At 42.0% G+C, this 23,201-nt stretch overlaps 1 protein-coding gene and 1 long non-coding RNA gene across 4 annotated transcripts in view; one reads left to right on the top strand and one right to left on the bottom strand.

Annotated features, from left to right (window-relative positions):
* The window catches only part of TMTC4 (transmembrane O-mannosyltransferase targeting cadherins 4), a 64,599-nt gene that overhangs the window by 27,652 nt on the left and 13,746 nt on the right, over positions 1 to 23,201 (bottom strand). For 2 of the 3 annotated variants that reach the window (XM_042979763.1, XM_042979759.1), the window contains exons 5-6: positions 18,727 to 18,814; positions 2,233 to 2,333 (exon numbers count right to left, since the gene is read on the bottom strand). In XM_042979763.1, the coding sequence (XP_042835697.1) occupies positions 2,233 to 2,333; positions 18,727 to 18,814 (189 nt within the window). The remainder of the gene's footprint in view (positions 1 to 2,232; positions 2,334 to 18,726; positions 18,815 to 23,201) is intronic. The other variant, XM_042979764.1, reaches the window with a different exon arrangement.
* On the top strand, positions 18,056 to 19,440 carry LOC122237032. The gene is made up of 3 exons (XR_006215231.1): positions 18,056 to 18,226; positions 18,747 to 18,845; positions 19,015 to 19,440. It is a non-coding gene; the product is annotated as an uncharacterized LOC122237032 (long non-coding RNA).

Genomic DNA, 23,201 nt, shown 5'->3' on the forward strand with positions numbered 1-23,201 from the left:
CTGGGCACACAGCCCAGCAGCACTTCCCAGCCAGCCCTGCAGCTACCTGTGGTCATGTGACTTGAGTTTCAGCCTCCAGAACGTGGCTCAAAGCGCTTATGCATTATTTTGGAGGTTTGCTTATAACCTGGGCACACTCCGTCACTTGGTTTCCCCTTCTGGCTGGCTGTGATGGACACCATCAGGGCAATGGTGGAAACTACACACTCCAGAGGGCAGAACCTGCACCAGCTAGCGTCCACTGTGTGGACAACAGCCACCTCCACCCACGGCTGCGAGGTGAACGACAAATAACTTCCATTACGTGAAGCCAGTGTCTGGGATGTGATGCAGCTCCACTTCCGCTGGTAACTTCCAGTAGACCCAAAATAGTTTCTTTCCAGAAGGCGAGGGCTGCTTTTGCCAGGCTAGATGGGCCTTGGATTCCCTTCTCTGCCCTGCAATGGACTTTCTGTAGACGTCACCGCTGTAGGCAAGGTCAACTTGTGGAACTCCCTGACCAATCTAAAGTGGTCACAGTGCATATGGCATCTGTGGTTAAAGCTCCCCCTAAATGACTTTGGTCTTTTTGATGTGGGGCTTTGCGGTGAAGAAAATCATAAATCATCAGAAGCCAGTGGTAATTTGTGGCTTTTAGAGCAAGGATCCCTACTTAACCCTCTCCCATAAATGCTGGAAGCCATTAATTATCTAATACACAGGCCAGCACTGGGTTAATCATTTCAAAGAATTCTGATTTTATTCACTCATGAGATACAGGATTTTAGTGAGTCACAGAAGACCATTTCTCCCCTGGTGTAAACCATCTTCTAGAAGGCAGAAGCTTCCTGTTGAGCTGCCACTGTCTTATACCATTTGTTTTTCTCCCTATGAGTCACCAAGGGGTGAGGGGATCACATCATTACAAGGACTGAGCCAAATAGAATTTTGGCACTCTCCAACTGCCCATTTAAATACATCATCAAAATGTCCACATTCTAATCAAATGTTTGAAAACAGCTAAATTTTACCATATCTTTAGTATCTTTAGTCACATAAATTCAACCTTTAGTGCTTTTCAAACATTAACAGGAGCCACCTTGGACCTTGTTACATGGAGATTCTGGTTCAGCAGGCCTGGGGTGGGGTCAGAGATCCTAAATTTCTAATAAGCTCCCAGATGGTATTGATACTACTGGTCTTTGCGAAGCAAAGGTTTAGAGCAGTGGATGATTCTGCCACCCAGGGGATGCTTGACAATGTCTAGAGACATTTTAAGTTGTGACAGTCAAGACAGTCCTACTGGAATTTAGGGGTAGAGACCAGGGATGTTGCTACACCTGCCACGGTGCACAAGACAACCCTCCCATAAAAAAGAATGATCTAGCCCAAAACATCAATAATGCTGAGATTGAAAAACATCGGCTTGGAACAAACTTAAAAAAAAATAATAACCCGTGAAGTTCAAGTATCTTTGCGCAGTAATTCTTTCTGCACCATTTCTTAGCTAGCTAACCTTCATCTTCTAGACTGAGCCTCATAAACTCTTTCATCTTTGCTTTGACTTACATCAAACCCCATATAGATTTATCTGCTCTTTCCTTCCCAGGTTATTCCTATCTGGGCCATGCAAATCCCATAACTTTGTTTCCGTTTCTCTACCCCTGATCATAGCCCTAATTTCTAAGTTTTCCTCTAATAACATCAAGCATAAAATTGGCTACGATGGAAGAGAAGGAAAGTGAATTTCAATGCCTCTCCCTTCCTGGGGCTTCGATTCTGATCAGACATAGGAGGTGGAGGCCTTTGCTCTTCAGGACCCCTCTTTTCCTCTTTGATATTTCCAGTCAAGGCCAAGCACAACATACACTCAATACTTCTTCAATCAGGACCAGAAGCATTGATGGCGTCAGCCCACTGCTGTATCTCGAAGTGCGGCAATAGGACAGCACCCTGGAAAACTGAAACTGTTCTTTTCTCTTTTTCTACGGCACCCCTCCATGAGAGAGCTAATCACTGTCTGTAAGAACTTCCCACTTTCCGTTTCCCACCGGTTGCTAATGATAGTCAACTGAAACAGTCCATTTCCATGAAACACTACATGTACTAAAAGCACAAGTAACTGATAGAAGGGTCCCTGACTGGCTGGTAATGGGGTTGAGAAGTGGAGGAAGTCACAGAGGCAGGGCTAGCCCGAGACGTCTCTACTGTGGCAGAGGGAGGGGCAGGCCCTGACTGCATCTCAGGTCTTACCAGCACAGTGATCCCTTGCTCTTTACACAGCATGGCCACCGCTCCCAGGAGGATACTCAGCAACACCCAGAACGTAGAATGTGTTCCCTCCTTGTTACCTGCTGATAGAGAAATGACAGACATAAACATCATGCAACACAGCTTAGCCCTGGTAGCACCAGGGACTAAAATCCTAAGCATGTGCTCTAAATAGCCACGATTTAAAAAGAGGTTGGTCTTCTGATAGCATTTCTCTGTGGGCAAGTGTATTACACTCTGCATTTCTAGTTAAACAGCACTGTCTAAATGATATACATACCCACTCTCAAGGCACATCCTAGCAGGTACCCACAGCCTGTTGGAGGCACCGCAATGAAGGCCTGGCCACCAAGATATCTCATTGCAGACTCCCTATGGGGCAAGTTCCTACTTCCTGACCTGCCAGCCACCTAACAGGCCACTCTGACAGGCTGTGTTGAGAAGTCCCACTGAGAGTGTGAGCACTGCATCTGATTATAGGATGGCCCCAGCAGTGACTGCTGCTATCACCACAGCAGTGATGGCAATGCCTGAGCTGCCCTGAGAAAGCCTACAACTGTAGGCACAGAAGTCCAGGTAAAGGCCCAGGCCAGGCTGGGCTGGGCTGCCAACCTACATGGGGCTTCAAGCCAGAACATCCTTAGAAATGGGAACTCTGTAGTAAGAAGCCTGGGGTGGGACTGACCTTGAGTTAAAACTGATGGTCCCTGAACTGCCTCCAGCCAAGGGAGGGTCTGGCTTTATTCTGTTTGGTGGGTGATATCTGCAATTTGGGGCCAGGGCTGAACTGCTGGAGAGAGGCCACATGTCCTTTGTAAGGCCCTCACCCCCTCATCTACATAGATGGTACACATTTAAAAAAGACATAGGTTTGAAGTAGGGCAAAGCAAACCTGCTTGGAGGGCCAAACCATTAGCTTGCCTGGAGTTCCTACGAATCTTGGTTCAGTTCTGATCAAAACCAGAACTCTTGGTCCAAAATCCGGCTCTGCCATTTACTATGTGACCTTGAGCAAATTACTTCCACTCACAGTCTCAACGACTTCATCTATAAATTGGGAGCAACATTACCTACCTACTGATATATTTGAGAGGAGAAAAACTATACAGAAATGCCTGGCCATTTGTGTTAAAAATTATAGAAACATGGTTGTAAATGCAAAACATATCTGTAAAACACACAAGAAACCAACCACAGTTGTTTCTGAACAGTTCTAAGAAGAAAATTTGGGCAGCAGAGGGATAAAGTCTATGCTTTCCCACTGTACAGCCCTTCACATATCCTTAATTTTTTTTTAACTATGTGCATGTTTGACAGCCTCGTTAGCTTCCACCCATTAGATGCCAGCAGCCCTCCCAGCCCTCAGATGTGACAACCAAGAATGCCACAGGCTTTGTCAAACACCCCTGAGAACAGTGGGGCAGAAATCACCCACACTTGGGACCAGTGCCCTGAACCAGGGTAGTGACAGTGTGTGGTCCATGCACCTGCCCTTGGATCCTGTTAGAAATTCAGAGTCTCAGGCCCCACCCAGAGCTGTGCAATCAGAAACCTGATGGTGGAGCCCAGCAACTGGCCTTTTAACCAGCCTTCCAGGTGATTCTAATTTTTTTTTTTAATGTTTGTTTATTTTTGATAGAGGGAGGGAGAGCACCAGCGGGGAAGGGCAGAGAGAGGGAGCCACAGAATCCGAAGCGGGCTCCAGGGTCTGAGCTGTCAGCACAGAGCCCGACATGTGGCTGGAACCTATGAACTGTGAGATCATGATCTGAGCTGAAGCTGGATGCTTAACCGACTGAGCCACCCAGGTGTCCCTTGGTCAATTCCTTTTAAATTATGATTTTAGGAAAGGCCTCACAAGTATCAGCAGCTCAGCCCAGGGGTTCAGCGGGCAGAATGGAGGTGGTCACAGCTCACAAGGCACTGTAACCTTCTGCCATATGATGGAGATGGATGGCAGATAACACCCTTAAGGCTTGTCCTCTCCATGCTGTGGACATATGGTCCACTGAGCTTTTCTCCCATAACACATCCTCCTGAGTCTGCGTCAAACCACTCTCAGGATTTTCTCATATTAGCAGTTGGTAGGTAATTAGATGTCTTTAATTATAAGAACTCATGTATTACCATGGGGTCTTCTCCACAGATAAAAGGGTAAATGACCCCCAGCCAGGCTCCTGTGCCCCTCAGGGCTCACAATGGGACGGGCACTACGGCAGCTCGGGAGATGTGCTGGGGTCCCTGGTCTCAGCATGCTGCTTCCACGTCCACTAAGCATTAGATCTGATGGTTCACTAGAAACCAAATGGACCTCTCCCCCACCGCCTGGACTGGCTTTTTCTAAGCTTCCTCATTCCCACAATCTGTATTTGTAACTTTTCTTTTTAAGTTCATTTATTTTGAGAGAGAGAGAGAGTGTGTGGGAGCAGGGGACCAGAGAGAGAGAGAAAGGGAGAGAGAGAATCCCAAGCAGGCTCCATGCTGTCAGCACAGAGCCCAACGTGGGGCTTGATCTCCCGAGCTATGAGATCATGACCTGAGCTGAAATCAAGAGTCTGATGGTTAACGACTGAGCCACCCAGGTGCCCCTATGCTTGTGAGTGTGTGTGTGTGTGTGTGTGTGTGTGTGTGTGTGTGTGTGTGTGTGTGTCTAACTCTTAATAAAACATAATGACTTCCCAATGTGATGCTCCCTGTTCTTAACATTTAAAGAAGGTTCCTTGACCATTTTACATTCCTTCCTAAAAAACTGAACTAGCTTGTATTTTACTTGACTGTGTAACCTAGATGAATTTCCCCCTATCATGGACCAGTGGCTTGGATAGGAAAAAAATTCCCAGTTCCTCCATTAAAACACCCAAAGGACAGCTTCTGAAGCACTCCATTAACACAAAGTTAAATGAGTATGGAGATGTGAAAGTAATGGGCTCAGGTTCCACTTGTCTGGAATTTAAAATGGTTTTCTCCTTAGATGGCAAAATCAGAGATTTCACTGAATACAGAAAAATAACTTGCATAGGAAACACAGCTTTCACATTTACTGATAACCTTCTTCCTAATCTCACTCCATACTTTCACCACATTTCTCAAACCCCAAATTTCTGCAAGGGACCTGGACACCTCACACCTCTCAAATCCTCTATCACGATTCTTTTGGAAGATTTCCACTCTCTACTTACCTCTTATGATTTTGTGCAGACATGTCTGGTAAAAAGCATGCGAAAGACAACGTTTCTTTGCTGAAGAAATTTCTTAAGTTACAGTGATTTTTAAATATTATGCCACTTCTCAACAGTGGCAATTTCTGGTCAAAAGCAAAATTTCAGTTGTCAGTTACAAACCTAGGGATGGCTTTATATTCAGAAAATCAAATCTTAGACTACACTGTTCAGAAGAGTAGGCATTATAGCTAATGAGCACCTGAAATGTGTCTGGTCCCTAGTGAGATGCGTTGTTAAGTATAAAATACACACCCGATTTTGAAGACTCAGTATGAAAAAAGAAAATGTAAAATATTTCATAATTTTTATACTGACTTTTACATGTTGAAATTATAGTATTTTTTATACATCTGGCTAAAAACTGCAGTTAAAATTCATCCAACTGCATCTTTTTATAATGTGGCTACTAGACATTTAAAAATTACGTGCATGGCTCATCCTGTGTTCCTACTGCACAGCCCTGTCTATATCATGTGCTCAGAGACCCAGCTCACAGATGAAATGATCTGCTCATGGCTTTAATTGTATTCCAAGTCTGCCTTCGAAAACTCAGAAAGTATGAAGCGAGCTTGTCTATTTAAATCTTTCTCTTGCAACCCCCTCCCAGACTGGCCACTTGACATGTTATCAGGAGTTATAGGACTATTCATGCACACACATTTCACTTTTTCCAGCATTCAAACTGGAAAGCTTAATTTAACTGATGTCTTAAAACGCCAATGTACATACCATTGGCACTATTTCCAGTATGGGAGTGGTCAAGGAGGGCCTTATAAAAAGTAAATACTCAACTGGGAAACTGGTTCTGAGTCTGGGGACAGCCCAGCCTAGTGCACTTCTAGTAATATGGCCTGCTCTAGCATAGTTTTACCCATGTAATTCCTCAGACTCAAGACTCCTTTTTGAGTCTTGATTTGTCAAGGTGACCAATGCTAATAGTTGCAAAGATATAGCATCTCTAGATGAGTTTGGGCTTTGCATTTCTTTGGGTATGCTCTTATTAACTAATGAAATTAACTTATTAACTAATGAAAGCCATTTTTTTATTTCCAAGTTTGAACATTTTAATAGGACAGCTGAAACAGATAATGATAGGCTACCTCCAACAGCTGGTGCTCAATAGGTATTTGGGGAATCAATTTCATTTATTTCTATGTCTACCAGAAGTCTTATATTACCACATTTGTTATGCAATTATGATATGCAATTTAATACAAAAAAGTTAACAATTCACTTTCAATGTGAACAAAAATACAGCCAGAAGTCACATCTTTTGACATTAATGTCTTGAAATTTCCTCACAATGGAAAAATTCCCATCATGTAAGAGACTCTTTAAAAAAAAAAGTTAAAAAAATTACATAAGCCTAATATAACACTGTATGTCAACGATACTGGAATTAAACATTTAAAAAATTACACAAGGAATATTAAAAAGGCACAGCAAAAGTTGACCGTGTTAATTTTAAATTCATAGCTGTTACAAACAGTGACCATAAATTCTGAGAGCCAGATGTCGCCTCCAGTGTGGTTGTATTTATGAATATTTGTATTCAAAACAATCCTCCCCAAATAGGGAAATCTAACTGGTACGTAGCTACATGCGAGCATCTCAGGATGTTGCGTTTACCCAGAGTCCTCTGTCTCATCTCCAGCCAGTCTGCTAAATTGCAACCACCAATGACCCAGGAGAAGGAGAAAAGGAACCATTCTTATACCATGTGACCTCTCTCCTCACGTAGGAAGACACCTTGCTCTAGGATAATTATGCAGCTTTAGGAAACATCAACAGTTTATGATCCAGAGCTTCATAAACTGGCCTCGAAAATGTTTGTCTCAGTCTATGTCTGCATTATCTAAGATAATACAATCACTTAGATAAATGAGGCAAAGGCTAATAGAGTGGAGGAAGCACAGGCCAAAAAAGAAAAAAAAGAAAAAAAAAACCAAAATGCACTAACAGAGAGACACTTGTCAGTGCTAACACCCACAAGTGCCAACAGATGTGATCAATTTAATGAAGCATGTGCTTCGGAGCTGGTACTACTTTCTGGTGGGAAGATCTTCTTTCAGTGAAAGCATCACATTGTATGAGCTCCCCTCTTCAGCACTCGATGCCTGGCATCTTTGCTGCCTTGAAGCTGGCACGTCATGTTGTGTGTGGGAACCACGCCACCCCGGCAGGTGGCTCCCACTCTCTCTGCCAGAGCGACACAATGAGCGTCAGATTCCCATTCCAAAAGTTGGAGCCAACCAGGCAGTGCTTCCACCCGCAGAATGAAAGAAGTCAGACGTTACTATTCTAAAATACCAGCCCGTTTGGGGGACATCAAGTGGTGTAGGAACCGAAGAAACATAAAGGCAGAGAAAAGAAAATGCACATGAATACCACAGTCAGAATTCAGTCGGCAATGACCCCAAATCTAAAAACAAGAGTCCTATAGTACATGAGATACACAGTCTCCCTATTGTTTTTTAGAGCTGCATGATTCTAAGTCAAAGGAAAACAGATGTCTTCAATCAGAATGAAAATATGAGGAAATGATACCCCAAGAGTAAGAGTTATCCTATTCTAGCTCCCCGAACTGTGGCAAGGACAGCAATACAGCAAACAACGTTTAAGAACTTACAACAACTAATATTTGGGATATTGTCTTTTGCAATAGTTTAGAATTTAAAATGGTTGGGGTGCCTGGGTAGCTCAGTCAGTTGAGCTTCCGACTTCGGCTCAGGTCATGACCTCACAGTTCGTGGGTTTGAGCCCCACATCCGGCTTGCTGCTGTCAGCCTGTCAGCTCTGTCCCCTTCTCTCTGACCCTCCCCCACTTGCACTCTGCTCAAATAAATATTTAAAAAAAAGTATAGTTTCCCTTATAAGGACATTTCCTTTTTAATTTTTATTTATTTATTTTAAAAATGTTTATTTATTTATTTGGAGAGAGACAGCATGTGAGTGAGCAGGGGAGGAGCAGAGAGAGAGGGAGAGAGAGAATCCCAAGCAGGCTCCACACTGAGTGTGGAGCCTGACTCGAGGCTCAATCTCACAACTGTGAGATCATGACTTAAGCTGATATCAAGACTCAGATGCTTAACTGACTGAGCCACCCCGGTGCCCCAGGACATTTCCTTTTTAAAAAAGGATTCTGTAACAAAAGATCTTGCATGGAAATATTCTATTTAAGCACCCCAACACCACCGCCACCACAAAAAAAAAAAAAAAATCCAGACAGAAATGTTATGTGAGTAGATTTTTTTCCATTTTCTGAAAATGCTGGGGATTCTAGAGGTAAGCCCAAAATTGCTTGTTAATAAACTCAGGCAGTTAAAAATTGCCTAGAGCTTTATAATACATACATTGCATCTATAAAGAAAGCTAATAAGGTTATCAAAAAGAAATACATCCTTTGAAAGAGATTTTTTTTTGACTAGTTAAACCACTAATTTCAGAGTACTCAATGTTTTGTTCCCTTATAAAAAATATTAAAAACCTCTCTTGAACTACAAGTTTCTGTGTAACTGCTGCGAGACCTTTCTTTGAATTTATGTTCAGATCCAAAAAGAACAAAGACCAGGTCACGTTAAGCCTTGAGTATAAACAACAAACAGCATCATTATTTGTATCCAATAAATGCCGGACTGAACTTTTACCACAAAAGAGCTTTGATTCTCAGTGGGACACTTAAAATATGTGGCATAACACGAGCAACTGTCATCACCGTCATGATAGTGTGTTTACCACGTGTGCTCACTAGTCGGCTTTTTGTAAAATGCACACTGACGAGGCAGGGAAAACAGAGGAGTGACTATTTCTTAACGTAGCTCAAAGTCCAAATGAAAAAATATACACCTGGATATATGAACGTCCATTAGTATCAACCTCTCTGCTCTGTTGGACTGAAGGAAATTTAATAGAGAGTAGATGAAAGAAATTAGCAGCATAAATAAAACTGCCATGTGATCCAGAAATTCCAGTTCTGGTATTTATCCAATGGAAATGAACTCACTATCTTGAAAAGATATTGCACCCCACATTCACTGCATTATTTATAACAGTCAAGAAATGGAACAATCTAAGTTCATGGGTGAATGAATAAAGAAAAACCATTTTACACACACACACACACACACACACACACATATGCACATACACATTCTATATACATAAAATACTATATGTATTATATATATACTATAAAATATACATTATACATATACTATAATACTATGTAATACTATATATATTATATACACACCGTATATTACATACTATGGTATATTACAAACACTATGTAATACCATGATATAGTATAGCATATTACGCTATAGTATGTAAAATACTATAAATATATAATACATATAAAACATATACTGTGTGTGTATATATGTACATATACACAGTATAAACAAAATGGAATATTACTCAGATGTAAAAAAGAAGGAATTCCTTCCATTTGCAACATGTTTGGACCTTGAGGGCACTGTGCTAAGGAAAATAAGTCAGATAGAGAAAACAAATACAGCATGATCTCTCTTATGTGTAGAATTAAAAACCAAACAAACTCCAAAATAGAACAGATTGGTGGTTGCCAGAGGACAGTGGAGGTGGGCAAAGTGGATAAAGGTGGCCAAAAGGTAAAAATTTCTAGGTATAAATCCTGAGGATGTGATGTATACCATGATGACTATAGTTAACAATACTGTAATGCATATTTAAAAGTTGCTAAGAGAGTAGATCTTAAAAGTTCTCATCATAAGAAAAAAAAATTGTAACTATATATGGTGACGAATGGGGAGCCTGAGTGACTCAATTGGTTGAGCATCTAACTCTTGATCTCGGCTCAGGTCATGATCTCAACAGTTTGTGAGTTCAAGCCCCACATCAGGCTCTGTGCTGACATTGCAGAGCCTGCTTAGAATTCTCTCTCCCCCCCTCTCTCTCTGCCTCTCCCCTGCTCTCAATCTCTCTCTCAAAAGTAAATAAACATTAAAAAAATATGGTGATGGATGCTCACTACACTTACTGTGGTGATAATTTCAGAATATATACAAATATTGAGTCATTATTTTGTACACCTAAAACTAATAAAATTTTATATGTCAGTTATATCTCACTTAAAAAAAAAGAAGATGCACATTTCAAGGAAAATAAAGAAATTAACAGTACAAAGTCCACAGTCATCAATTCTGTATAAATGCACTATGATAAGAAGAGAATACTTATTGAGAGCCCATTGTGAGGTGTGCACAGGAAGGAAAAAGTTAACAAGGAAGTATGGAAAACTAGAACATTCCACTCCTTGAGTATTCTGAATGCCGAAACCTTTATTTTAATCAAAATATACTGGACCATAAGCCCTTCAAGGCATGGACTTTCTAGTTTTTTTGTATCCCCAACACAGGACACAGGGCCTGGTACAAAGGACACTCTTCAGGTTTGGTTAATTATTGGTGAAGGAATGGATGACAAAAATTGATAAGGCTGTATACTATTTTAGAACAGAATCAGAAAAGTCTTATCATGGATGCTTGACCAGAATCACTTTTGCATATAGGGTTCTTACCGCTTCTTCTCTATGATGGTATTATTAGTTTATGAAAGTCTTGCTCCTCTTTATTTATTTTTAAGAAGGAGAGAGAGGGGCGCCTGGGTGGCTCAATCGGTTGAGTGTCCGACTTCGGCTCAGGTCACGATCTCACGGTTCGTGAGTTCGAGCCCTGCGTCAGGCTCTGGGCTGATGGCTCAGAGCCTGGAGCCTGCTTCCGATTCTGTGTCTCCCTCTCTCTCTGCCCCTCCCCCATTCATGCTCTGTCTCTCTCTGTCTCAAAAATAAACATTAAAAAAAATTAAAAAAAAAAAAAGGAGAGAGAAAGAGAGAGAGAGAGAGAGAGAGAGAGATTCAGACTTAAGCAGGCACCACGCTCAGTGCAGAGCCTGACACTCAGGGTTGATCCCATGACCCCGGGATCATGACCTGAGCCAAAACCAAGAGTTGGACGCCCAACCGAGCCACCCGGGCACCCCTGAAAGTCTTGCTCCTCTTTAAAAAGACTCTTATCCACCATAGGTATGAAGGTGAACATTACCATGCTGTGTAAGGATTATTCCAGAGAGTTCTCTATAAACGTAGATTCTATTCTTAGTATGTTTAAAAAGGAGTATGAAAAATCTGAAACATAGAAAAGTGGCTGAAAACACAGTGTCTCTATCAGCAAAGACTAGGAAAGGCTCTACCAGACTTGGTGGGGATAATAAGACAAAGGGGGATTTGGGAGTGTCGAGGGGAGGAGTGGCTGGCAGAGCTGAGGGGGCTGTCCGATGTGAATGGAGCAAGTGGGCGACAGGGCTGGGCATCTGCTCACCAGCTCACCATGTCCTGCCCTGCTCTGCTTGCTCCTGAGATTACAGCAGGTGGAGCTCAGGGCGCAGAGCCTTGTAGGGGAGGAATCAGAGAACTGCCTTACGTTTTGGAAATGGGACTTTCCCCGGGGAAGCTAATAACTGAGTGTAAGTCCTTCTCTTTCGAATACAGGTTGCACTGCCTCCGGACCTGCAAGGAACTTGGGAGGCAGAATTCAATCATATCATCCATACTCCGTGATGTGAAAACAGTGAGCGGGACTGAAAATAGCAGTGAAAACAGTGAGTGGGACCTGAAAACCAACTCAAAATGATGGAGAGTGCAGCTTGAGAGATGGGTGTTTTCAACCACCTACTTTAAACTCCCAAGGGGAAAAAAATGATTATGATCTGTAACGCAAAGCCTATGTGGGCAGGTGGATACAATCAGAGGACAAAAAGGACACAAAAGACCACAGCCAAGAATAACTGGCAGGGTCAAGACACTGAGGCTGGATGTGTGGAGAGGGGCAACCTCATAGCTTTATATTTTCCAATGACTAAATAAGCTGACAGAGACTGTAGAAGGCCATTCACTTCAGTCTGGAAGCAGGGCCACAGGTCTCATTTTCATTTACCCTTGCCTTTTCCTGAAGGGGGTTCAAGTGAACAGGAAAACAGATCCTGGGAAGGGGGGGTGACCTGTAGACAAGAGGTCAACAGAAAACCTTTTTCCTAATTGATCCATCTGTCTTCTGTCCTAAGGAACTTCAACCTAATGAAAATCTACTCAGATTCTTAAAAGGCTCTCCACAGAAGCCACATTTACCACTGCTATCTGTGCCCAAACATGAAGTATTTCCAGGTTAACTTTCTTGAAAACATTTCACATGTAACATTAAAGGCCCAACAATCTCTTTCCATTTTTAAAGCAAACACAACAAATGTCAAAGGAATGCTACTGAACCAAAAAAGAAAGATCATGTTGCTACTACTGTTAACACAGTTCCATCCAGACTGGAATATACTTCACCAATTTCTCAAGAATCAATGTATTAGTTGAAAAGCCATCACACGTTAAAACACTTTTACCTTTGGTATTAGTTTCCAAAGCCTTTATTAAAAAATTTACCTTCTGTAGAGATGGCTCTTGGAGATAATTTTGTAATTTACAAATGAGTTTAACACAGATGCATATGTCAGAATATGTACATTTGTGAAATGAAGGGGGGGGGGAAGGTAAATACTAAAGGAACCAGGGAAAGAATATAAGATGTCTTTAGTTTTTCACCATTCTCTGAGAACAGTCCACACTAAAGGAGGCTAATAAATTTATCAGTTCACACTTGATAGAAGAATTGTTAGTCTTCTGATAGTTTTTTCATTAATCCACCCGAGTAATCTTTAGAAATAGTGAGACGTTTTATTCTATCTCCTAAATTGTGTCCCACATGTTAAAATCTATCAACATTTAGTATTTTCTTCAAAAAAAACCTTCTTATGTCTTTGACAGGCATTCAGTATAGGGAATAGAGTCTTTAAGGGAGGGATGTGTTAAAATTAATAAAATGATTGATTCTTCATTACAACTTTAGAGTTGTCTTTGATAAAGGCCAACAGATTTAATTTTTAATTTTATTTAGGAGAAATATGATGAATAAATTATCCTCTGTAATTACAAATGCAGATTTATTTGGCAACTTAAGAACATGAGTACCACCGTCTATAATGAGCATAAGAGTGAGTAGAAAATGGACTCTCTCCCCCTCTCCCACTTCCCCATTCTGATTGGGTCTTATGGAAAACCCACAAAATGGTACTCAATGTGCTATGAGGCTGGGGCAGGTGCACTCTGTCATCCTACTGCTCCCCCTACCAGATACCGGGGCCATGTGTATCTTAGGAGTTTTATGATCACCATAGGTGGGGAGATACCAACCCCAGGAAGAGCTGGACATGCCTAATTGCTAAGTTAACTTTCAGTTTCAGGAAGAAAAGTTACCACCAGTATTCTATGTACTCGAAGCTGTTCTGTTCAGCTGTCCCCAACCTCTGCTCTATCAGAAACATAGTGAGTCAGAAGAAAACTGGTGGTTTTATCTCAGTATGATAAAATAATGGTAACAAAGGGGGGTGCAGGGTGTTTGGGTGTAACCAAGTCCTCGGTAAGCATGGTGCAGTCTGGGGCCACTGGGGTCACCCTTCTGCTGTGTCTCAGCAGAGCTGCAGGTCTGAGACAACTGATGCTCCAAGACATAATCTGTCCCATGTTCAGCCTGTATAGGATGGGATGGAGGAGGGGCAGTGAGTGAAAAATCTCACAGGCCAACTCCAGTCCACCCTTGGGAACTACGGGTAGTTTCTATATGGATGTTCTAGGTACAATGCGTAGAACATCAAAACAACACAGCTTGTGCTAGAAGAATTTACAACCCTGCCTAAATCTTTTTGTAGAAAAAAAAATAAGGTTTAAAAGAAGTCTATTGTTCATTTTTTGAAAAAGTCTATTGGGTACACCAATGTTCAAAGCAGTACTCACAGTAGCCAAAAGGTAGAAAGAACCCAAATGCCCACTGGCAGATAAATAAATCGTGATATATACATACAATGGAATTATTCAGCTTTGAAAAAAATTCGGACACCTGCTACTACATAGATGAACCTTGAGGGTGTTATGCTCAGTAAAATAAGCCAGACACAAAAGGACAAATATTGTATGAATCTACTTCTATGAGGTACCTAGAACAGTCAAACTCATGGACAGAAAGTAGAATGGCGTTCTCCAGGGGCTAAGGAAGGGGGAGCAGGGAGTTGCTGTTTAATGGGTACAGAGTTTCACTTTTGCAAGATGAAAAAGTTCTGGAGATGGACAATGGTGATGGTTGAACAGTGGGAATATATTTAATGCACTGAACTGGTACATTTAAAATGGTTAAAATGGTCAATTTGATGTTACGTATATTTTATCACAAGACAAATAAGGGAGGAAAAGTCTATGGGGATTTAGATAATATAACTAAGTCTTTGTTTTGCTAGGGAACTCCCACTAATATACAGGACACTAAAATATCACAAGAATCTGGTCCTTGGGCCATTTTCTCCTTAGGATAGCACTTTTTGAAAGGCAAACTGTTAGAAACTCTTTCAGAATCCTGAAAGCAAATGTTAAGATTAAGTAGCCCCGCTGACACTTACTGTGGGGGTGGACACTACCTGGGAGTTGTGGGGAGGGAGAAAACGAAGGAGATGTTGTTCAACCTTCTAAATGGTTGTCTTCCAAACACACAGAGACCTCAGGAGAGGCAGAACCTCAGGCCTCAGGGATGGTCCCATGTCATTAACTACTGATTTGTTTCATGTAAGGTTGAAAGGAAAAAAATACTTAGAAATGGATTGTCTAGATGTCTGAGATAAGCACAATGTTTTAAAGATTAAAAAAGCATGTCATTAAAATCTGTTGATGCTTAATCTGGTGACTCACCTGGCCTTTAAAAAGAAAACAACTATTTAAAAACAAAAACAAAAACAAAAACAAAAAACATCCAAAGTGGAGGTATGGCAGTAGGGACCCTTATATCCCCCTAACTTAGCTCGAATAATGATCGACTTCTGGCCAGTTTGGCCACATGCTTCTTGCCTCCCCTCAGATTAATTTGAAGCAAATTGCAGACATTATACCATTTCCTCCACAAATATTTCACCATGAGTCTCTAACAGAACTGTTTTCAAAACATACCTGTGATGCCATTATCATGCCTAATAATTTATCAATTTGTTAGTAGAACTGAATGCACCTCCTGGCTATTTCTTTTTAAGTTTATTTATTTATTTCAGTAATCTCCACACCCAATGTGGGGCTTGAACTCATGACCCTGAGATCAAGAGTCACACGCTCTTCTGGCTGAGCCAGCCAGATGTCCCCCTCCTGGCTATTTTTAATGATGGTTTTGATAAGTTTTGCCTCATTGGTCCAATGAGTACAGGGAAGCAGAGGAACACAAGGCAGCTGCCGTTGGCTTTGAAGTGAGTTAGACTCCAGTGTGAACCCAGTTCTGCCATAAGTAGCTGTGTGACCCTGAAAAAGTTACTTAAACTGTGAGTCCTACATCCGGAAAAATGGGGAAGTAATTCCACAAAGACTGTTACATACTTAAATGAGAAAGCGTATATATACATATACATATATATATATGTATATATATATGTATATGTATACACACACACACACACACACACATAACATACACACATATACATGTGCCACTAGATATAGCCAATAAATGGCAGCTATTATATTAACAGCAAAGTCATCTATGTTTATAAGTAAAAAATTTTCTTCTGGAAACCTGTATTAATCATTACTAAAAAAAATTGGGAACCACTCAGATGGTGACAACAACCCTGAAAATCATCTGTCTCAGATATTGGCAAACTTTGCAAAGGACTGGGCAGTAAGTGTCTTAGGCTTTCAGGCTAGGTGGCCTGTGTCGACATTATGGAACTGACGCTGTAGGGCAAAATCAGTCCCAGACAGAATGAAAATAAGTGGGTGTGCCTATGTCTCAATAAAACTTTATATGTGGGCACTGGAATCTGAATTTCATGTCATTTTTTATATGTCACAATAGGTTACTATTGGTTTTTATTTCCCAGCCACTTAAAAATGTAAAAATCAGAGAGCCGAGGAGGAGTCAAGCCCAGACAGCAGTGTAAAGGCTGGAAGAAAAATACCTCAACAGTTGAAACCCCAGTGCCAGCAAGCTGGGGCCAAATCCCTGGAGGTTCCAATCTTGCCTGTCCTCCAGACCTCTTTCCAACTCCCCCAGCAGCTGCTGGGGGATCCAGCTTTCCCCCTGGGTGCACCCCTCATCTTGTACCACAACCAGGGGATCCAGGGTGCTCACCCCTAGGTCCCTACCCACCTCCTGTTCCTGGCATGCCTCCTGTGAATCCCTTGGCACATGGCATGGTAGGACCAGGTATGGTGATGGCCAAGAAGATGCGGAAGAAAATGAAGAAAAGCTCATAAAAAGACACGCAAACACCACAAGCATGCCAAGCATTCTTCTTCTTTCTCTTCCCCTTCCTCCAGCAGGGACTCTGACTAAATACAGGGCCTGGACCCTTCCCTCAAGCCTCTCAAGTTCCCATCAAGCTTCAGATGCCATCTTGTACTGGGGAAAATTAGCCCTCCTCCCTCACCCCCCAGTCAAGCCTTACTCTGCTGTTCAGACCTGACTGGCTGGGGAAAATGGGACAAGAATGACCATTGGCTAGGGGTGCCTGGGTGGCTCAGTCAGTTGAGTGTCTGACTCCTGATTTCGGCTCAGGTCATGATCTCACAGTTTGTGAGTCTGAGACCTCCATCAGGCTCTGTGCTGATAGTGTGGAGTCTGCTTGGGATTCTGTCTGCTCCCTCAGTCCCTATCCGCTCCCACTCTCTCTCAAAATAAATACATAAACTTAAAAAAAGAAATAAGAGAATGACCATGGGCTAGCAAAGACCGTCTTGTCACTACTTGGACGGAACTTTTAGCTCATGAGTTTAGCAGGAGAACAATTTTTTGAGGATGGTGAGACCTTTGAGCTAAATGCTGAAGACAAGTTTAGGATCTGAAAGATATGATTTTTTTTAACTTTCTTTTGTAATACTTGTGGTTGGAAGGTGTGTAAATTTAATTATGGAAAAAAAGAAACTACTATTTTTGAAATGGTAAAAAAAAAAAAGTTATAAAAATCATTCTTAAAATTTGCCTGAACACGTGATCATTAAATTAGGTAGCAATGGCTCAATGTGTATTTTGGAAAAAAAAAAACAAATCATTCTTAGCTTGCAGGCCACATGAGAAGAGCTAACGGGCTTGATTTGGCCCATGGGACCACCCCGACTCCTGCCTGCCTGCCTGCCATTTACCAGCCCTGAGATTTCCATGTCACCAGCCCCAGCACACACAACATTATGAATGAGTGGTTTGCTCTTTGTGATCAACAAGGGATTAATTCACAGAAGGTACCAAAGAACAAGCATTAGTATATGACAATAACAGGAAAGTCCTGGACCCCGGACCATACCTGAGCCTTGGGAAATTGTGGAAAAACCTCAAGGAGGCCAAGGCACTGAGGATATTCCAGAGGAAATCATCCTTGGAGCCTTCCCTCTTTTCCCTTCACCCCAACCCCCGATATAAATCATTGATTGTGACACATAAGGAGAGTTCTACAGTCCATAAACTTCTAACTTCTTCAGATACAGAAACTGGACATGTACTGTTGCTGGAGCTGGCAGGTATGACTACTACATAAGCCAAGTTCATCACACCCAATGTCTACGATCGAGCAACCTGGAAGGTATGACTTGACTTGGGGATGACTGGAGTCCATCTAATGAGCAGAGCCATACAGGGATTCTCTGCGTCTCAGTAAGTGCACCTGCTATGCTGTCCCAAGACATTCCTCCATGCCCCCACCCCGACACACATACCCAATGAGTCATTTCAATTCCAGCAACAATGACTTTCTTTGTAAGTACTAATAACACTCCAATGATTAAAGCAAGAATTTCATAATCCAGGTACCTATCCACAGCTAGTCATCTGTTCCAGTATTTTTGTTTTCTTTTTTTCCACTGAGAGGTTTTCATAAAGAATAAACAAAAGTGCTTCCCCTACAATTTTACTGTCAATAAAATTACAAAAATCAACCACGACTGTGTTAGTAAGAGCAGAAGCTCTTGGTTTCACCACTCAATAGAATGGCCCCATGCGAACGCTAATGTATGAAGTTTGTATTATTAAAAAAGCAATGGAGTAAACACATATCTAAAGAGAGACTTTTTGACCCACATCCTCGTGAAGTGATAAAATTATATAAATGGATTAATTTCCCATCTTAAACATAAGAAGGCAAATATCATGCTTACTTTCTCTAAATGCTTTACAGTAGCCAAGGAAAGATAACAGAAAGAACAGGGCACCCAGGAGGTCTGCACGGCCGACAACACCAGCAACCTTAAAAGAAGGAGAAGAAAAATAGATTTAGGTAAAAAAAAAAATTTTTTTTTAAATCCTAAATGTATAAAAAATTTCTTAGAAACGAAAGGCAAAAACCTTACTAGATTCTTCCATCTATTAAAATAATCTGTGCTGACTACACAGCAGCCCTGTGGTCTTATCTTATGATTGGTTTTTCTTTTCCCTCTTTGGTCTAGGACTTGAGCTAGCTGCTCCCAAGAGAGCGGGACTGGCAGGGTCGTGCTGATGGCCGTTCTGGGAGCAGGACACAGTCGGCGATGCATGTGGGCCATGAGAGCTCTGTCACAGCACACCGCACCCTAGAGCTCAGAGGCCTGTGCCGCTGATATCCCCAAAGTGGATTTATAATTGGAAAATGTTATCAGCCCAAAGGGCATAATATTTACTAAAGAAAATTTGATTGGAAACATGAAGGAAAGCTGGGAAATTAATGTTGCAGGTCACTGGGCAAATAGAGAAAGCACAGGAACAGTGGTTCAGTGCTACCTCTGCTCCTCTTCCTCCCTTCGAGACCAAAACTTGGGTTAACCCGGAAAGCAGAATGCTTCAAAAGGGATTGAGAAATAAGATGAAAACAGAATAAAATGTCAACCATCTCTTTCTCTCATGACTGCCCTTCCCTTCTTTACCTTAGTGATAACAAAGCAAATGTGAAATTCATGTCTCATGTCACATCCAGTAATTGTTCTCCTGGCAGAGAAAGACACACAACTCCACTCAGGAGTGTGGGTCTAGTTAATGTGGCACGCTCTGCTAACGAACTAGCACCTGGATATGACACGTACCAAATTCTCTGGATTCTCTAGGTGTCACCCCAATAGCTGGTAAGTTTATCTTTTCTTAAAGGACAGATACTATGATTATGTGGGACAGAACAAAGACTATGCTATAAATGGAGAGAAGAGGCTATACAAAGAATATGAAAATGACTACAATTACACTCGATTCCCAAGTGTGTGGACAAGAGATGGCTATTTTAGCAGCATTCCCATGCTACCCTGCTAGATAGGAAACTCTGAGGGTGATTTTCCATGCTGATTGTTAACTCCTAAGGGCAGTGCGTGTGGCATCCCAAGGAGTCACGCAATCACTAGGATGAAGGGGCTGAGGAATCCAACCTGTGAATGCCACCCACGTGAAAAACACCTCCCAAGAAGGAAGCTAAGGACAAACAAAGCTTCAATGGATCTGGAACAAGTATGCCAATATGCCGGAGGGTTGAACAGTACAATTAACTTCAGGAACGAAGTGAGTACGCAATGAGAGTTCTTGAATACTCCAGCCTGCAACTCACTCAATCAGGGACACAGTAAAATCAGGGATGCAGGTAAACCAAACAGAGCTGGCACACAGTAGATGCTGCTCACGGTTAGCTCCCTGCATGACTCTTGATGTGTGCTTCCAGAAGCATGGGGAGCAGAAAGAAACAAAGGGCATAGGAGCCCAGGGTGAGGCAGGTTTTGGCTCCATAGCACTGTGGTGACAAAGAGAGCAGGGGACCACCCCCACCCCCCAGGACAATGACAGGGAAAGGAGGGGCATCTTCCTTCTGAGACTACCTACAGGGGCTGAGGATGGCCCTGAATCCCAAACCCTTACGGAACAGAAAGTTATCCAAACCAATGCAGAGAAGCTTATCCAAAGTGGTCCCTAAGGCAAGGGACTCAGGGGAAGCAGGGAATGGGGTTGTGAGGGGTCAGAGAACAAAGTTTCTTCAAATGAATGAGGGAAGGGTAGTGTTCCTATAAATACCAGGGATGGGGTGAAAACAACCAGCCTAAACTACTTATTATCTAGGTAGCTAAGGTACATTTAAAGACCTACACTAAAATGAACTTTTAAACCTATATAAACTTAAAAAATGTTTTTAAAGTTTTATTTATTTTTGAGAAAGAGAGAGAGAGAGAGTGAGTGAGCATATGAGCAGAGGAGGGGCAGAGAGAGGGGGAGAGAAAGAGAATCCCAAGCAGGCCCTGCACTGTCAGTGCTGAGTCAGATGCGGGGCTCAATCTCATGAACAGAGAGATCGTGACTTGAGCCAAAATCAGGAGTCAGACTCTTAACTGACTAAACTATCCAGGCATCCCATTACACAAATCTATTTAGAAAATAAACATTCGTTGGGTAACTGGTGAAAATACTCCCAAGTCTTTAAGCAATGTATGTACATGACATTGTCTGACATAAATAAAAACACATTTTAAAAAGAATGGCTGGTGTTTTAAAGCAAAAGAGTTTTTAGTCCTTACAAAGAATTTTTGACATTATAATTAAAGAGAGACTTCACAGGAAAAAAATTTAAGGCTATCCAAGGAGGGATGCACTGTGTCCAATTGTTTGGGGAATTGACAACAGTATGGAAAGATATTATTTTCCTTCCCTGTTATCTGTGGTATGTATTTTCAGGCAAAAGTCTTTACAAAGGCTATTTTTTTTTTCTTACAAAGGAAAGGGAACAGACTCTTCCACCTTAGATATGCCACTTCGGCATATTGATTATCTTGAATTAAAGGTACTTGAGAAACAGCAAATACTAGATGGACGATCTGACCATCCTTTATCCCACTGAAAGCAGGAAATAAATCTCCCCTGTGAAAAGTAGCCTCCTTCTATCAGGAGTGTAGAAGGTATCCCTATCACCAGAAGTAGGGAATTTAGGGCTGGAAAAATCTATGTAAACAGCCCCTGTTACTTCTTCACTAATTCACTACCCCAATCCCACATCCCTTTGTCTTACCAATTCTTCACAAATTTAGAAAAGGTTCCTGCTTTGGTCACTTCTTTGAATCTCATACTTTTATGGGGCTCCAGAAATTAAATTTGTTTTTCTCCTGTTGATCTGTCTTATGTCAATCTAATTATTAGGCCAGCCAAAGAACCTAGAAATGAGGAAGGGAAAATTTTCCACCTCTTCAGAGATAACCTGGAACACTCACATCAGCGTTTTCTAGAGAAATCATTGCAATTCCCTCAAATCCATAGAGCAGGTGGTGTATTTGCATAGGGATGGTAAGAAGGAATTAGAGGAAGGGAAAGGGGGAATGCTTCCCCACCTAATTCCTTCAGTATTAAACTTTGGCTTCATACATGGACAGAATTCCTAAGGAGGCCTGAGCTTCCCTCTTTGATACCAAATTCAGGCAACTTGAAATCCTTACCAATGCTCTGAGGAAAAGGAAAATCTATGGTGGCACTGGTGTCCCCTGGGCCTCCATCCTGATGGCCACAGACAAGAGCAACCCTCCCCTGATGACTGGTCTGTCGGAGGCCTTATACACCTACGAACACCCTGGAGTGATTTGGGGTGGCATATTGGAAAACGAGAGGCATTCAGTATTAGTTGAGGAGCAAATACCACTAATTACAATTATTTCATTACCAGTTGGGGAGCAATAGGTGGGAAGACTATAGGGTGACCAACTCATCCTGGTTTGCCTGGGACGGTCCCAGTTTCAGAATGGAAAGTCCCAGGCCGCAGAACTCCCTGAATATGGGGCAAACTGGATGGCTGGTCACCCTAGAAGACCGGGAAATTTAGGTTCTTATTTGCAGTGGACAAAAACATCCTCAAAGTTAATATCAAGAAGGCACAAAACACATAAATGTTAACACAAAGAAATTTATATTACTAAAACCTGGAGGGGCCACATTGCTGTTGCTTTCCCTTAGTAAATGAAAAGAGAAGCACAATGACTCCCACCCCCGAGTCCTCATCCTAGATCACTGTTCAGCTGGGGGGCGCTGTGCCAAGGACAGTCATGCGGGACCCTGGCCCAGCCTGGAGCCCGAAGCCCAGGGCTACTTCCCCAGCACTGGCCTGGGGGCTTCGACAGGCTCTCTTTCCACCTAGCTCCTTGGGCCCTGCTTTTTGCTTATTTTTATAGCTGTGTTAAATGGAGAGTGGGGGATAATGGGTGGGTGTAGATAGGAGGAAACTGAATACTATTGGCCACGACAATGAAAGATGAACATACAAATAGTCTGTTTTAAGAATGCTAATTTTGGGGGTGTGTGGGTGGCTCAGTCAGTTAAGCATCTGACTCTTGATTTCACTCAGGTTATGATCTCATGGTTGTGAGATCCAGTTCTGTGTCAGGCTCCATCCTGAGTGAGCGTGGAGCCTGCTTGGGATTCTCTGTCTTCCTCTCTCTCTATCCCTCTCCTGCTCTCTCTTTCAGAATAAATAAATAAACATTACCTAAAAAAAAAAAAAAAAGAATGCTAATTTTTAATGATCCATAATTTTTTCTTGCAGTTTGAGTTTGAATGACTTTGATGGAATGGAGGGGTGGGGGAGATGAAGAGATTTTTCTCAAAAATTCCCTACTCTCCTATAGCTAGATTTCCCTTGGCTTCTTTTTAA

Source organism: Panthera tigris, chromosome A1 (assembly GCF_018350195.1).
Source record: "Panthera tigris isolate Pti1 chromosome A1, P.tigris_Pti1_mat1.1, whole genome shotgun sequence".
In the NCBI taxonomy this organism is placed as follows: domain Eukaryota; kingdom Metazoa; phylum Chordata; class Mammalia; order Carnivora; family Felidae; genus Panthera; species Panthera tigris.